Raw genomic sequence first — 16081 nt, 5'->3', positions numbered from 1 at the left:
CGTGAAATATCTACCTATATGGACATTTGGAGATAAGGATAAGTGGGGAAATTTTGTATCACCTACATAAGCAAGTACGTGTGGAGTAGATTAATAATACCTCGGCGAGAAAGGGCAGGTCGCATGTACCGTACAACCCATCCATTTTTATTGTACCGTAAGACGTAAGGCGTACGAATAATATATAAGGCGTGAATTATATCCACGGACAAATGATGATGGAAACATTTATCAAGTTATTTCTGACGTCTTGTAGGCGCGGTTTGGGACATACGGACTGTGCAGGAAGCAGTCAAAGACGCTGTTAGCATGCAAATGATTTCAATGTGTCATAACTTCTGAATCCTCGATCCTCGATCCTCCACGTATGTGATCGAGGAATGCACGAAGCTTATTGGAATTAGAAATTATTTTTGACAGGCTTGACTTTGCGATGTGTATTCGATTTTTAATTTCAGTAAGATATTCAGTTCTTTATCAAAAATTCGAATAGGTAATGATAAATCTTTGAACAACCGAGACGAATCTCGTTTCACTTTGCAGGGGTGCAAAGGATGAGCATATCATATCATAAGTTATTCGATAATAGAGCTGTTGAACAGCTTGCAGATTTATAATGGTGAATTGGACAGTGCAGTTTATATTATTATATACATCAGTGAGTTCTTTTCGTCGACGACGTTGCAGCTGGGGATATCCGGTGTTGTTGAACTCCTACACCAGCTTCATTCATGAACCCCAGTATTATCTCGTGTCTCCTCTCATTTCTGCTCAGCAAGTGAATTTTTCTTGTGAGAGGAAATCGTGGATATTCTATAGAATAATTATAAAGAGTCGTAAGATGCAAGAACAAACTAATCAAGCTTGGTGCACGATAATCCAATTGTTCGAATTAGCGTTTTTATATTTATATTCGTGTTCCGCGCAGCGCTCATTCAGTCAAAATCACAACGAAAAGTTTTCCAAGTTCCTCATGTCTTGAGTCGAATATTCGTTAGAAAAAAAAATTGATTCTATGAACATCTCCAAATTGTGTAATAGTTCAGTTGCAATAATTTTTTTTTTCATATAATACTTGCAACAGATAAGGCTGGCGGAAGCCGCCTTCCTTACGTAAGCAAGTAGCTCCCTATCTAGCATTAGCTTAGTAGCGCCAGCCGCTCTGATCCCACAGCGGTCTTTTTGGTAAATGCTGTACAATTATTTCTTGGTTAGAACCTGATCATGGCGTTGGTCTCTGCGCGTACCATTTTCTGCCCCGGTAAGCCAGCAGTTTGTAGAATATATAAGCCATCATCATTGCTTCGTAGCGTGTTATTAATAATGTTCTAAAAATTGTAATTCTCCAAACGCTGTGTGCTGTCACCAATCCCCTGCTAAGATTCATAATTGAGTTTAGGTTATAATCCGGCTCTAGTATACAGTATAAGAAGATGAAAGAACTTGTGATCAATGAATCTTCTGTCTCTCTGTTGCAGCTTTGAGGCACACAATTAAACAGATTGTATTGAGTCGTCAGCTGACACCACACGTAAGTTGACCCATCGGCCTTCTATGTTTTACTGTATATTGTAGTTAGCAACGAATTGTTTTTATATTCCTTATCTCTAACAGAGACATGGGCGACTTAGCACGAGACTCTTACTGCCTACAGTAACAGCTCAAAGATTTTATGCAGAAAAGAAAGTATTTCTTAGAGATAAACCTCACTGCAATGTCGGTACTATCGGTCATGTTGATCATGGAAAAACAACACTTACCGCAGCTATTACTAGAGGTAGTTTCATTGATATAACGATTTTGCTAACGATATGGCAAACGTTTTTTTATACCTGACCATTTTCTCACTCAGTACTTGCCGATAAGGAAATGGCACAGGCTAAGGGATACAATGAAATTGACAATGCACCCGAGGAAAAAGCTCGTGGTATCACCATAAATGTAGCACATATTGAATACCAAACTGAAAATCGTCATTATGGACATACGGATTGTCCTGGACATGCAGATTACATAAAAAACATGATCACGGGAACTGCACAAATGGATGGTGCTATTCTAGTCGTCGCGGCTACTGATGGGGCTATGCCACAAACAAGAGAGCATTTGCTCTTGGCAAAACAAATCGGTATCAATCATGTCGTTGTTTTCATCAACAAGGTAATGATGCTGATTTGAAACAAGGTTCAGAAGAATTGGACCTCCAAAACCATATTTGTTTTTTATTTATGAAGGTCGATGCAGCTGATACTGAAATGGCAGAGCTAGTAGAGATAGAGATTCGTGAACTGATGACCGAGATGGGTTATGATGGGGAAAATGCACCAGTTATCTTGGGTAGTGCTCTCTGTGCTTTAGAAGGAAGAAATCCTGAGATAGGCTCAGAAGCAATTCTTAAGCTGCTAGCAGAGGTGGACAAACACATTCCTACTCCTGTTCGCGAACTTGATAAGCCCTTCTTGCTGCCTGTAGAAAGTGTTTACTCTATTCCTGGTAGAGGAACAGTAGTAACGGGTAGGTTGGAGCGTGGTAGACTGAAGAAAGGTATGGAATGCGAGTTTGTTGGCTACGGCAAAAGCATGAAAAGTACCGTAACCGGAGTGGAAATGTTCAAACAAATATTGGAAGAGGCTCAGGCTGGTGATCAGCTCGGAGCTCTGATTAGAAATATTAAGAGGGAGGAGATTAAGAGAGGCATGGTCCTCTGCAAGCCCGGAACTGTACAACCACAGGATAATATAGAAGCACAAGTCTATATTCTCAGCAAGGAAGAAGGAGGTAGAAGTAAACCCCTATTGAAATACATGCAACTCCAGATGTTTTCGAGAACGTGGGACTGTGCAGCCCAAGTATCTATACCCGAAAAAGACATGGTCATGCCTGGAGAAGACAGCAAGTAAGAGATACTTGGTCACGAAGGTCAGATATTCGTTGAAATGCACCTCACTATTTTTCTTTTATTCACAGGTTAAACCTAAAACTTCTCAAGCCAATGGTCTGTGAAAAAGGTCAGAGATTTACAATACGTGATGGCAACATGACTCTTGGCACAGGTGTAATCACTAATGTATTGCCGTGTCTAACTGAAACTGAAAGATTAGGGCTAATGGAAGGAAAGAAAGCTCGCCAAAAGCGAGAGGGCCAAAAGTGATTTCTCAAAGGATGTATGCTATAACTTCACTTTCGCATTCAGGCTATCATTCGACAGAATAAAAGGAAAGTCCTGGAGATATGAGGGCTGAGCAGGAACTTCCCCAGAAACAGAGAAATACAGGAAACAAATTTAGTCTGGTATTATTTTTTACCACAGTTCTATCACTGATCCCTTGCATACCATCTACATTTACAAAACAATTTTATTGATACATAATACAGTGAAGAAAATTAAAATTCTTTCGCCTTTCAAATTGCATTTTTAACGATAACCTTTTAGAATAGTATCAGTATAATTGTCATTTACTTTAGTTTTCTGTGAGTTGAATTAAACAACTAAATGTACCCTGGGTCTTATTCAATCAATCAAATACTAAGCATCACCGTAAAACCCCGAATACTCCAGGTGCCGGTAAAGGTAGTTCATGTAGATAATTATCATTATCAAATAAAATTCGGTACCTCAAACTACGAGGATTTCATTTTACTCGTCTAATACTAGAAACAGAGAAATTCGTGTGAATATCGACCTTTACACGGTCTCATTGGATAGATTTGGAACAATTTTAAAGGGGGATGGAAGAATACCCATGGATATTAGTGTCATTGTTGATTTATTTGATTCACAGGTAGTAACAGTAAAATCCGAACCCAACAATTTCATTCCTCGATCATTTATTCAGGTGAAAATTAGCAGGGAAATGAACGAATGAAACCAACTGATGTGGATCACGAAATTTACAAGGTCGGTACAATCACTAGTATTATTTATTATTATCTATAATAAAAAAGAAAGTTGCTAACAATTCTTTCAAGATTCTTTTGACATTTGTATTATTCATTACAATCTGTGGAGTTTCCGCGCACTTTTTTCCCCTTCATGGTTTTGTTAGGAAAAAAATTAATCAAACGGGAAAACAAACCTTCGTACTTGATTTTCTTTTCTTTAATCAAGCTAAACAAAGCATACATACACCTCCGCTTATAAAAATAGTAAACAGTCCCCAAGAACGTCGACAGACACAACATACTCTGTTCATTCGAGTACAATTCGTGGAACGATTATTAGTATTTTAAAAATTTTTATCTCATTAATAATCTACCCTTGCAACAAACACACACTCGCAGACAACAGACAATCTCTAGAGTATCCGATTACTCAATAAATACCATTGTAGATTTTGTTTTTATTCGTTTCCTTGTAATTAAGTTTAATGTTAGTTTATAGTGAGCTAACGCGTATCATCATCATTTTCATCTTCATCATCATCTGAGTCACTTATGCAATCGAAGGACTTTGTTTTACAAAAGTCAAAAGCACTGTAGGAATGGCTTGGAAAAGAAAATCGATAAAAATTTTTGTTGTTAGAGGGACAAAAATTATTTCCGTAAACAATAGTTTTCGAAAAAATAAAGCAGAGTTATTTATTGATAATAAGTTAAGTGCAGTGGGCAGTCTTCGCCTTTTTATGATAAACAATATCTTGCTGCATTATTATTCATAAGTATCCTTACGATCAGTCATAAGCGTATATTATCCGTAATTTTGAATTATCAAAAAATTTCAACAATATTAACCGGGAAAAGAAAGAATAGGGATAAAAATTAGCACGCGTGACATTAACTATCTAGAAGTATCTATCTATCAACATTTGAATAAAAAAGTTTTTTGAAACGAACAAGTGAAAATCACCGATTGGAAAACGAATAAATTTCGCGATCAAATTAACTACAATCACTGGTAATTTTGATGTTTCTGACTTATTATTGACGATTTCGTGATTCCAAATTGGGTAATGTTGTATTATTTCCATAAAATAAAGTTCCTTCGACTGATATATTTAAAGGCGAGCAGCATATAACCTGGAGTAAGGTGCTCGCCAAGACCTTTACACGACGAGGTCTTCAGCACAGAGGGTTGGAAGAAAACTAAAGGTCTTCGTCGTCTTCAGGCAACGCCGTCTCCTGAGCTTCTTTGAGGTCCTTTTCAATTTGTTGTTGCCATTGTGGATCCATCGTGACTTCAGGTGGAAGGAGCGCTGGCATAGCCACAAACTCAAGGTTAGGATCACCGATCAATTTGCGAGCCAACCACAAGAATGGCTTTTCGAAATTGTAGTTACTCTTTGCACTGATGTCGTAATACTGAAACATAAAATAGAAATACCGGTTTAATGATCAGGTCCAATTTGTGCGGATAAAAAAGTGGTCAGGTATTATGTAGAAACCAAACTCACTTGAAGATTCTTCTTTCTGTGAAAGACGATACTTTTTGCCTTGACTTTTCTGTCTTTGATGTCGACTTTGTTACCGCACAATACTATGGGAATATTTTCACAGACTCTGACCAAATCTCTATGCCAATTTGGGACGTTTTTGTAGGTAACACGAGACGTAACGTCAAACATGATAACCGCACATTGGCCCTGAATGTAGTAACCGTCTCTAAGCCCTCCGAACTTCTCCTGGCCAGCTGTATCCCAGACGTTGAACCTGATCGGCCCTCGATTTGTGTGGAAAATCAAGGGGTGCACTTCCACACCTAACGTTGCAACGTATTTCTTCTCAAATTCACCAGTCAAGTGCCGCTTGACAAACGTCGTTTTTCCTGTACCTCCATCCCCGACTAGGACGCACTTGAATGTTGGCATATCAGGTTCCTGGGCCATTTTGCGGTATGTTTGGATCGTGTGTTGCTGCAATCAAAGATCAATGCAAAGTTAGATCAATGATACTGAGTTAAACGTCCCAATCTGAAGAAGGGTGAGTGATCTACTGAATGTATGAAGGAGACTTCCAGACTATATGATTGCCTGTAGTCACGATTTGTAAACGTGCTTTAAATCAACCCAGTAGAAGATTGAATACCCGGTAATCCGATGTAGAGTGATTTCAGTTCAATATAATTGGTGAAGCAACGAGTAACGTAATGTAAAAATAAGCCGGTTGTATTCGGCGTGGGTATGCACGCGCCGGTTGTGAACGTTGGAAAATTCTACTGGATTCCGAAGTGAGTCTAGAAATGGCGCCCTTCCGATGCAGCCAAGGAAATTGATATTGAAATACCGGTTTAATCTTCGGGTACTTAACATGCCGAGCGATCTTTCGTCGAAATATAATTACGACTATTTGGGAAAATTAGTTAATATCTTACAGCGAGAACAAGATTTCCCGGTATAATACGATGTACGTGAAAATGGGCGATAAAACTTACCCTGCTCCACAGTCGTTATGGCTCACAATGGCGTTCCTCTGAGTAGACGAACGGCGGTTCGACAACTCGTCATTCGTCAAATTACAATTCTCTCTGATTAATCAAAAGATTACATCCATAGTACGTAAAAAAATATAATTACAATTAACAGATATAATAATTGATAAAACAATCACCAGTCTATCAGCAATTTAAATAAACGTTAAAATTAAGCGACATCTGTTGTGCGTTGTACTGACGTCACTTAACGCACGCGCGTAGTCATATGACGGCACTGCAGAAGCAGAGGCGAATTCGCGAGAAGTATCGATTTTATGATCGTGTCTCGCGGTTAGTGTGTCCGTTTCCTTAGTTTTTAGTGGCTGTGCTCCGTATCGTACATGGATAAAATAGTGAATGGGATTATTTACTAGGTGGATTTTGCTGCACGCCCAGTGACTCACAACACGTGATACAACATGACCAAAGATAGATTAGCGGCCCTCGTAGCGGTAAGTTGAAAACTTACAACACCAACATGCCTGCAATAAATATCTACCCAATAAAATCCACCTATGTCTGTCCTACACAACCTCATGACGTCTCTCATCAACTGTATTTCTACTCCAGAATTTGAAGGATTGAGAAATTTCCGTCACGTACTCATCGAACGCTTCTTACAGTCTCTTTTCCTGTAAAATGTCCGTTATTTCTTGTCCCTCATTACACCGGGTGTACCGTTCCAGGATGTATCGTGTCCATAAATACATAGTTTTTATGCTTTCATCGGTACTCCTGGTACCGCTGTCACCGGTATCCTTAATCCTTAAGTGACAGGTGTCTCCCTGCTCCCGCGTCATCGTTGTATTTTAGCTGCTGACCGAGGTGCAGCTCAAAAACTTTAATAGTTACGTAGCTGTCATCGTATACATATACGACTAACTGCCTACTGTATGCCCCACCCCTTTTTCCTCGCTTTAATTTATGTGTATCTGTCAGAATTTTAATTTTACATTTTCACCCTGTAATTACCCTTATCGGGGATGATCTCATCGTTATTAGTATTATTTGCATTTCTCCGTAACCTATTCTAATCTGCTCTCCATCGCGATAATTAAATTCTCACGATTTTGCGAAATCCTTGTATTTAAATATTCGACACACATGTAACCGTATGTTGATACCTATGGAAATTGAAAACTACACCTACTCACCTGAACTTTGACACCGTGTTACGAAATATTTAAAAATAGAACTTCACGCAAATTTGATTGACAGTCGATTGTATGCTTCAACATTTGCTTTTGTTGATACTGATCTGTCATTCTTTTTTGCTAGAAGAATAGCTGCACGGTAATGGAGATTTATTTTTTACTAATATTCGACAGCCTCGAACCGTGCTCGATTCATCTTTTAAAAAAAAAAAGACTCATTCTATAATAATTTGCATAACGAACGAATCATTTATATTCATTTTGTTCTGATCTTTTTTTAGGCTCAGTCGGACGATGACGATGTGGCGGACGAGGTGTCCGTCAATGTTGGAGGGCAGGATGATTTCATGACAGAGTTCTTTGCGGAGGTGAGTGAAGATAATTCAATTGATCTTTCCTAGATTCACATGTAAAAACTATCGTACACTCTCACGTGTACAAATACTATGTCCATTCCATGATAACCTGTTCGTCCAATGTTGGTAAATATGTGTGAGCCAATTGATTGCTCGAAAAGTAATCTTGACAAGAGTACATCCGTCTGTTATCAGTCGTGAAATATGTATCACCATGTGTGGTTATCTCTCATAATTAATTAGTTACAGAAGAATAAGAGAGAGAAACGAGGGAAAGCAAAGCATAATTATCGATTGAAAAATTGCTAATTGTGATTCATGTAATGACGTGTAAATGTAAAAAAATGAAACACTGACTTATTGTGTTATGAGAATTATCCACTTCGACCAGTCAATAGAGTAGCTGAACATGTGAGTTTCAGTTACGATTAATTTAGCTACGATACACCAAAGCTGATTATTAACAAATCGTTACGAATTAGATAACTTTCGGTACCAGTTCGTTCCAATTCCTTTGCTAGATTATTTCTAATAATTTTATACACGCAGCTTAGAGCGCGTAGATATGGTATCGAATTGAAAAACGTTATGAAGAAACAATCCGATGTGTTCCTTTAATGACATAAATTTCAGATGTCTCGTCGCATCTCCGACGAATGTTATAATTAGAGCGATACTAAATATGTCGGAGAATGAAAAAAAAAAAAAATTCGACAGCAATATTATACGTATACTACCTGAGTTGACAGTGTGATAAACACTCATTTTCACAAGGTTAGCAATTAAGTCTCATATGATTCACGACGATAGCGTAGTTTTAATGGACGTTTGCTCCAAATAAACGTACGTTACTAAATTTCGTTCTCCGTACTTAACGTGTACCACATACATCGTACGCCTATACTTATGCGTAGATTATTTTTATAATTATCCTAAAAACGAGCCTCAATTTTCAATCGTCGAGTTCAATCTACATCGATTTCCTGTGTAGGGTTATTTTTTTTTTTGGTTTCGCACGCAAGGCGTAGATGCGAAAAATAGGCGAGGAAACTATGATTCGAAATATTATATATTACGTTTGCTCGTGATTTCTCTGTATGCAAATATTTTGGTACAAAGCCCCTGCAGTCCAATACGGTCCAAGGTTAGGTAAAACCGAAAAAAGGGGACGTCTGCTCGGTAGAAACTAGTGAATAAATATTATTCAAATCGATTCGATATATCAATACACGTTGCGCTTTATTGCAACATATACCGCGTGAGTTATACGCTTTTCCCAGGATTTTTATTCTCTCCGCACATGGCAAATTTATACGCGGATATTTTCCCGTTTCGTATAATATTTCAAATTTCTAAAGAATTCGGAATTCCGTACGTAGACGCAACGTTCATCGATTTTCCAAAATACGCCCTCCTGTAAAAACTGCTGCGGTGCGAGCAGAAATATTTATCGGCGAAAATTTTCAAAGTTAAATTAACTCCCGTATAAAAGTCAAATTACCAGCCACTTACCGGTCAGAGAGAATTAGCCGAGCGAACGGTTTGTACGGTTAGACTTTTGTAATTACCATCTTCCCACTCCCGGAATCATTATTGCATCGATTCAGTCTCTGTGCGGTTGATTGCATCAGCGGTAGCAGCGGGTCCCTGGGTCTCGCGTTTTTACGGTTCAACGAATTAAGCGGAACCAACAGCAGCTGTGTACAACTGCCGAAATTTGCTGTAGGTGGAATAAATCTGTAACGAGGAAAACTGGGAGAACCGAATAAATAAATTTGCGAGCTCGGAAACTCGGTCCCCAGGTATTGCGGTGCAGTCCGCCAAATTATGCAGAGAGAATTCGAACGTGGCGTTAAATAGGCACGAAAATGACGAGATTCGTACGGATGCGAACGCACGAAAGCAAGAGATGAGTTAATTGCAATGCTACTGCCCGGTAGTTACCAGCTGCTGTGATAAGCACGTAACGGGAATGATATGCAGATTTTTCCTCTGGACTGCTGTTTCCAAATACCGTGCACAGAGTACATATACGTACGTGCCCAGTTGCAGAAAGAGAGAGAGAGAGTTGAAAAGTTAAATAGGTGGCTGCGAAATGATAAAGATATTAACTGCAATTGTCTGGAGGCGCGTTATACGGTCGCTGTAGTCCACGTCTCTTCCCTCAACTCCGACCACCTCGTAATGTCACCCCTGAATTTGGTAAACGTATATTCGCTGGGAAACAAAGTCGCGTATACCTACGTGGCAGTTACAAGTCGCGTACGAGTGCAGTTTACGTATAGCTAGGAGATGGAACGTCAGATAGACACGACTGGAAGCTACCTGCTTTTTATCCCTTTATCCATATCCTACTACCTTATACTACCTGCGGACCGTGCTGGCATATTGCCATATTCGCAACCACCGCTACTACTCACGCTTTTCACGTATCTCTCTCCTTCTCGTTGCATCCCTAAAAAAATTCTCATACTCCAGAAATTCTCATACGCCATGACCTACCGCGATACGTTCATACGGTAGTTGAAACTCAGCTCATCTAAAACCTTTAGACTGTGCCTAGATTTCCGCACACCTTTACACAAACTGCACGTACGTATCGCTCAACTATTCACTCGCTGCGGTCGCGAGCGGTTTTCAGGTGGAAAACGTTCAAAGGAAATCTTTTTACCACCACCGGCGAAGGTACAGCTAATTCTACCCCAAAGATAAACGATTTTTCAGAAGTTCGCTTTAAATCGTCGAGAGAAAATTTACAACATGCTGTATCGGATTCGAATATTTATTTCTCTCGTCTTTTCGTTATTCGTTGACTCGGCGATCAATCCATCGGCCATGTATACACCGCACGATACGGGGCCAACAAATGGCAATACGTTTACGTGTGTGGTACCGACGTGCAGCCACGTCATATCTGCGAAAAAATCGATCTCATTCCCATGCTACTTTGATACTTTGATGCGATACAAAATTAATCGTACCACGTGAGAATATAGTTATTCAATGTGTGTGTCTAACACGCGTATCGGCTATACACACTGGGTCAACGTGTATCGCGTGCACTCTATGCGGTGCATTAATCAAATGTGAAAAAACAGTTTTCATCCATTGCCCGCGATACGTCGGATCAAACACATCCGTTTATCTGCCCCTTTTTTCCCCTCTTTTAGATTCGTAATTGGCGAACGATTGCCAACAACTTTTTTCGTTCGTCTATTCTCCTATTTCTCTGCTATTCGTTCGTTCGAAATGGGACTCTGGTTTTTCGCCTTCCAGTTATACAAACGTCGTTGCGTCGACGATCGCGAGCGGCAAGGGCTAGGTATATCATAGAAATTGAACGGAACGTCGTCGGCTTCGTTGCGGAGTTCATTAGGCAGGAGACAATATGCCGGCTGCATGCTCTCTGCCTAACGACGTCAGGAATCCCCGAGAAATTATCGGAGTCATTAGGCACCGCTGGTGTTTCCTTCTCCCTAACTAACGGCGTCGTTGTCGTTGACGTTGTCGTCTTGGCGGACCACCTTGCGCAAAATTCTCATGACGTACACGGCGAATACTCGTTACACACGTACACCTATGCTCGTATATACGTCTATTAGAAATGCAGGGTTACAAGTCCTCGCCCACGACTAATTTTCCCTCGAATTTTCCCGAAGGTATCGCTACGCGGACACCAGAGGATACGGAAAGAATTACGTTGTTCTTGAAATAACAAAGAATTAGTTTAAGGAAACCGAGAAAGTCACTGAACCAGAATTCGTTTCACTTCTACCTACTGTGCTACCGACCCACGCTAGAGAACGGCTATGACGTTATACATTTCGGCGGAAACCCGATTATAGCAAACCGAGTAATACCTTTTACGTGTATACGATATCTGTGCACACTTTCATGCCGCACGCAATATCCTAACTATTATTTCCTCTCTTTTTGCTGTGATTTTTTTTTTTTTTTTTTTTTCTTCTAGCCCGCGATTTATCGTTAGAAATTTATATTTTCTTCTCGCAAAACTATTTTTAGCTATCGCGCACCGATCGTATAATATTTCCTCCACCGCGAATATCGTGTGTAAAACTATATTCTGAGATTTTTTTCCGATTTTACCTATACACGTGACCTGAAAACGGCTGGTAAAAAAATTCTCAATCGATAATACCTGCTCTGATTAATATCGCCGTATAGATTCATACAGGTAAACCGTGTATCGATCGGTGCCTCGAATACCGCGCGGCTTCGTCCGCGTTGATTTTTTTTCTACTTTTCTCTCATTTTTGTCGTCGTCGTCGTCGTCGTCGTCGTTTTTTTCCCCTAATTTGCCGATAATTTAGCCCGCGTCAAACATCTCCGATAACGGTAGCTAATTTATACGAACAGCGCGTCATGTATCCACGTAGTTCCCGTACACGCTGTGGCATCCGAAGGCAAACTGGGGTAGGAAGAGAAGAGGCGACTTGGGCGAAGGGTGAAGGGAACGGATAGTAGATGCTCGACATGCCTGACCTGACCCAACTCAATATTGCAACAAAATTAACGTTACCTACGTACATCTACTAGACAGTTATGCCGGGGAAATCTAAACGCGTCAAAAAATTTCTCTACGATATTCGCGCGTCGCAACGATATCCGAAAAAAAAAAACAAACAAACAAACTACGCGACAAAAACTCACTTCAAATGAATGAATAAAAATGTGTACGTACGAAGTATCCCGGGGGATTTTTATAGACGAATCGGTATCGACACCAATAAAAATGGTGTCGAAAACTTCGGTCATCGTTGGCAAAAAAAAAAAGGAAAAAAAAAATATATGGCGATTGATGTGCGAATGCTGATCGACACGTCGAATGTACGCGGTGTGGTACGATACGTCCAGGTTACATAGACCGGGAATGTAATAGAGATGGAGGGATTTGAATGCGAAAAAATAATTCCGATATAGAGCGACACACGGATCGTATACGGAGCTGAAACACCTCGGGGGAAATTTTATTTTTTCACGGCATTTAACTCATACGTTGACCTCCTTCCACCCGCATGCTTCCACAATTTCGTCTCTATTATCTACCTCTTTCGTGAAAACCCCTCGACCTAATTATATGCGTGTTCTCTTCTTATGTACGTACATAGATGCTCTTCAGAGGATCACCTAGGTCTACGTTTCTCACATAGAAAATATATACCCGACGTACATGCGCGAGTCTCTTTGTCTCAACGCTAAATTTTTTGGCGAAGGCGAAAATTTGAGTCAAGTTTCAGTCGGTGATAGAAATTTAGCAAAATTTTGAACGGTGGAAAATTGTAGAATTTGAAGAGGATGACGGAAACTGAGGAATAAAAAACGGGTTGATACGAGCATGTGTATTACAACCCCGAGAATATTAAATAGGTGTAGAATATGAGCATGAAAACATTGACCTGGTGATCCACAACGAAGGGTGACATCGGGTCAAAGTACGGTTGGCATGTCTGTGGTAGATTGTGCCTCTCGAAATAGAATGTAAATTCGTCCGGTTATAGTCCGTCGACGAGGTGGATGTATAAGGTATACCGCGTCGATATTACGAGAGGGTGTGGGACGTGATATAAGGCTATGCGGTAGAACGAAGAAACGACGGAGAAATTTTGAAAATTTTGAATCTGTCTCTTCGCCTCGTCCGTGTAGAACGCCAGCGTCTAGGCCTGATCGCTTGGAAAGAATTTTTTCCGTAATTTTTCAAACAAGTTTTCTCCGATAATTTTCTTTCTCATTTTACACAAGAAACTTTTGTGATTTTCTATGACCCTGCGGCTGATTTTACGTCGGGCAAAGTTTCATCGGTACACCGCACGATACAAGAACACCTCATTGTAAACGCAGTTGGCGTTTGAGGATGGTTTTCACAATGGACCGCGGCAACAGTAGCAGCTCGTTCCCCGTTACATTGGGTCGGATACCACAGCCCTGCCCTAATCCATCTTCCACTAATAGCCTCCGAGGACCGATGATGCGGGGATTTTTTTTTTTTTCTATCGCGCAAAGGGATTCTTTTATTCGAAGCATTTTTCCAAAGGGATTTTCTTTTTTCCTTTTACCAATTTTTTGTCCTTTTCAATTTCTCGGGTAAAACGAACAAGTAGTAATCAATGTTTCGAATTTATTCTAGAGCTCTTTTTTAATTTACCATTAGGCACACCGATGCGTAAATATGTTTAATGTATAGTTGATTATGTTGTTTTATCTAATCGCCCTCTACCGCTAACGCCGCTGCGTGTGTCGGATCGCCGTTCTCCGTGTGAGGTAAAATCAGCTATACACGAGCGATCTAATTAAAAATAATATTGGAATGAAATTTTTTCCGCAAACAATACTTCTCGTTATAAATCGAGCGATGAGGAGTAGATTATTTCGAACACTGAAATTCGTCTTCTCTATACTTCCTGAAATGCATGGATCTGTGCATTGCGCATAGTATCGCGACGTATTCATCCCCCCCTCATCTCCACGTCTAGGGTATTAAAATAATTCTGCCTCCTCCAAATGTTTGAAGAATCAAACATTTTTTTTACATCGTCTCAATCTTTTTTCCCTCGTACTCTTCGTATTACATCTTTATTTGTCTTCCTCAATCCCCGTCTCGTTTTTCTCCCGATCCTCTACATACCTCCGGTACCCACATAGGTATATGTATTCGTACGTATGTATCCTGCATACGTATATACAGGTATACTTTGTTCCGGGCCACCGCAATCAGCGGTATTGTACTTTACTCCGCATGGTATTATGTATTTACCGTTCTTTGTGCGAAACGCGGTCTCGTACCCACCACCGCAATTCGCGTTACATTTTTCTTTCCTCTTCCCTTTGCTCTTATTTTTTTTTTCAAATCTATTTCATTTCAGTTTTGTTTTCTCAAACGCCGTTTTGCGCCAATAGATGAGAATTATAGAGTAGCTGGAAAATGCGAGCATCTATGAAAGCATAAATTTATCGACGACGACGACGACGATGATGATGACGACGATGAATAAAATATCGTAACGAATACCATCGAACAAAAAAGATATACAGATAAAATAATGTTCTGGGAAAAAAAAAATAAGGGAAAACCAGGTCGAAATCGAAATCACGTTCGTTTGGTAAATTGAGTGAAGCACGAACATAGGGAGCGCGAAACGCAGGTGTCTGTTATCGAGGGGCGAAGTACAGGGCGGACGTCCGGCATCCCTTGAACTACCCTCCGTGAACCCAAGACTCACGTCAGCCATCAACCGCTTTTTGCCCGCGATATCATCCGAGGAAAAAGCGAAGAGCGCGGAGTGATCTTCGCACATCATACATCGGTTTCCTATTTCTTAGACAAACGGAAAATTATGTGGCACACTTGAATTTATTCACGAGGCGATTACTTGAGAATTTCTCGTTTTCGAGCAGCTCGTATAAAAAAATTGAACGTAATTACGCTGATTTGGTTTAAAACGCGGGTGCCATTTTGCAGGGGATTTTTCCCATTAGTCGCGTATAATATGGTAATATTATGGGGTAAATAAAAATGGAATTTCGTGGGTGAGGCTCGTGTGTACGCTCGTAGCTGAGTTGCAATTTTAAGAAGCCGGATCGCGGGGAGCCTTTGGAATGGCAATTCCAGAAAACGACCCAGAAATTTTACGCATAATTTCACATTCTCTCCGTACCCACAACGTCCACTCCCCAGACTGAACTCATCGCGACTCGCATACTTCTGCATAGCTACGCGATATCGCACCGCGCGATAGTTTCACGTGCTTATGAAATTTTAAAATTTTTATCCTCCTCGGAAAATCAACGTATTTTTTCCTCGTTAATCTTTGCCCGAGTTCACCATCCACGCCTATTTCTTACATAACTGTTATACCGTCTCGTGGTTTAATGAAAAAATGATCGAAAAACATCTTCAAACTCTGCAGATTCAATTCTCGTCGATAATTTATTCAGAATTCTTGGTAACTGCTGTTTCGGACGATTAATAACTTAGCGTACACCGCGTATATCGTTTTTCATTCTCCTCCCTCCCTCTCCCTCCCTCTTTCTCTCATTAATCTTTTTTTTTTTTTTTTTTAATTTCATTGTTTCGCGGGTTAGTTAAAACCGCCCTTTTTGTACAGAACTACCGACCTTCGTGCTGCTCGTACTGCAAGCTTCGAGGT

The 16081-nt window shown here is 40.2% G+C and overlaps 3 protein-coding genes across 12 annotated transcripts in view; 2 read left to right on the top strand and 1 right to left on the bottom strand.

Annotated features, from left to right (window-relative positions):
• Positions 1-1141: 1141 nt before the first annotated feature.
• LOC105688772 (elongation factor Tu, mitochondrial-like) lies at positions 1142-3498 on the top strand. The gene is made up of 6 exons (XM_012405307.3): positions 1142-1261; positions 1479-1531; positions 1615-1777; positions 1853-2160; positions 2235-2896; positions 2968-3498. The coding sequence occupies exons 1-6, from the start codon at positions 1225-1227 to the stop codon at positions 3149-3151; spliced, it is 1407 nt and encodes a 468-aa protein (XP_012260730.1). The 5' UTR covers positions 1142-1224; the 3' UTR covers positions 3152-3498.
• A 252-nt stretch (positions 3499-3750) lies between these two features.
• Positions 3751-6506, bottom strand: LOC105688773 (GTP-binding nuclear protein Ran). Of its 3 annotated transcripts, none has more exons than XM_012405308.3 (3): positions 6368-6506; positions 5391-5849; positions 3751-5298 (listed from the first exon to the last, which is right to left on the bottom strand). In XM_012405308.3, exons 2-3 carry the CDS (start codon positions 5820-5822, stop codon positions 5083-5085), a joined length of 648 nt encoding a protein of 215 aa, XP_012260731.1. In that variant the 5' UTR covers positions 5823-5849; positions 6368-6506; the 3' UTR covers positions 3751-5082. The 3 variants fall into 3 exon arrangements, with proteins under 3 accessions (XP_012260731.1, XP_012260734.1, XP_012260732.1); XM_012405311.3 differs by lacking the exon at positions 6368-6506 and adding an exon at positions 6308-6356; XM_012405309.3 differs by lacking the exon at positions 6368-6506 and adding an exon at positions 6022-6179.
• A 147-nt stretch (positions 6507-6653) lies between these two features.
• LOC105688770 (syntaxin-1A) overlaps positions 6654-16081 on the top strand; it is a 64707-nt gene continuing 55279 nt past the window's right edge. For all 8 annotated transcript variants that reach the window (XM_048654483.1, XM_048654489.1, XM_048654487.1 and 5 more), the window contains exons 1-2: positions 6654-6858; positions 7842-7928. In XM_048654483.1, coding sequence (XP_048510440.1) covers positions 6826-6858; positions 7842-7928 — 120 coding nt within the window. In that variant the 5' untranslated portion in view covers positions 6654-6825. The remainder of the gene's footprint in view (positions 6859-7841; positions 7929-16081) is intronic.

This window comes from Athalia rosae, chromosome 4 (genome assembly GCF_917208135.1).
Source record: "Athalia rosae chromosome 4, iyAthRosa1.1, whole genome shotgun sequence".
Lineage (NCBI taxonomy): Eukaryota > Metazoa > Arthropoda > Insecta > Hymenoptera > Athaliidae > Athalia > Athalia rosae.
The sequence above is the reverse complement of the archived record's forward strand: the minus strand, read 5'-3'. Positions and strand labels throughout refer to the sequence as shown.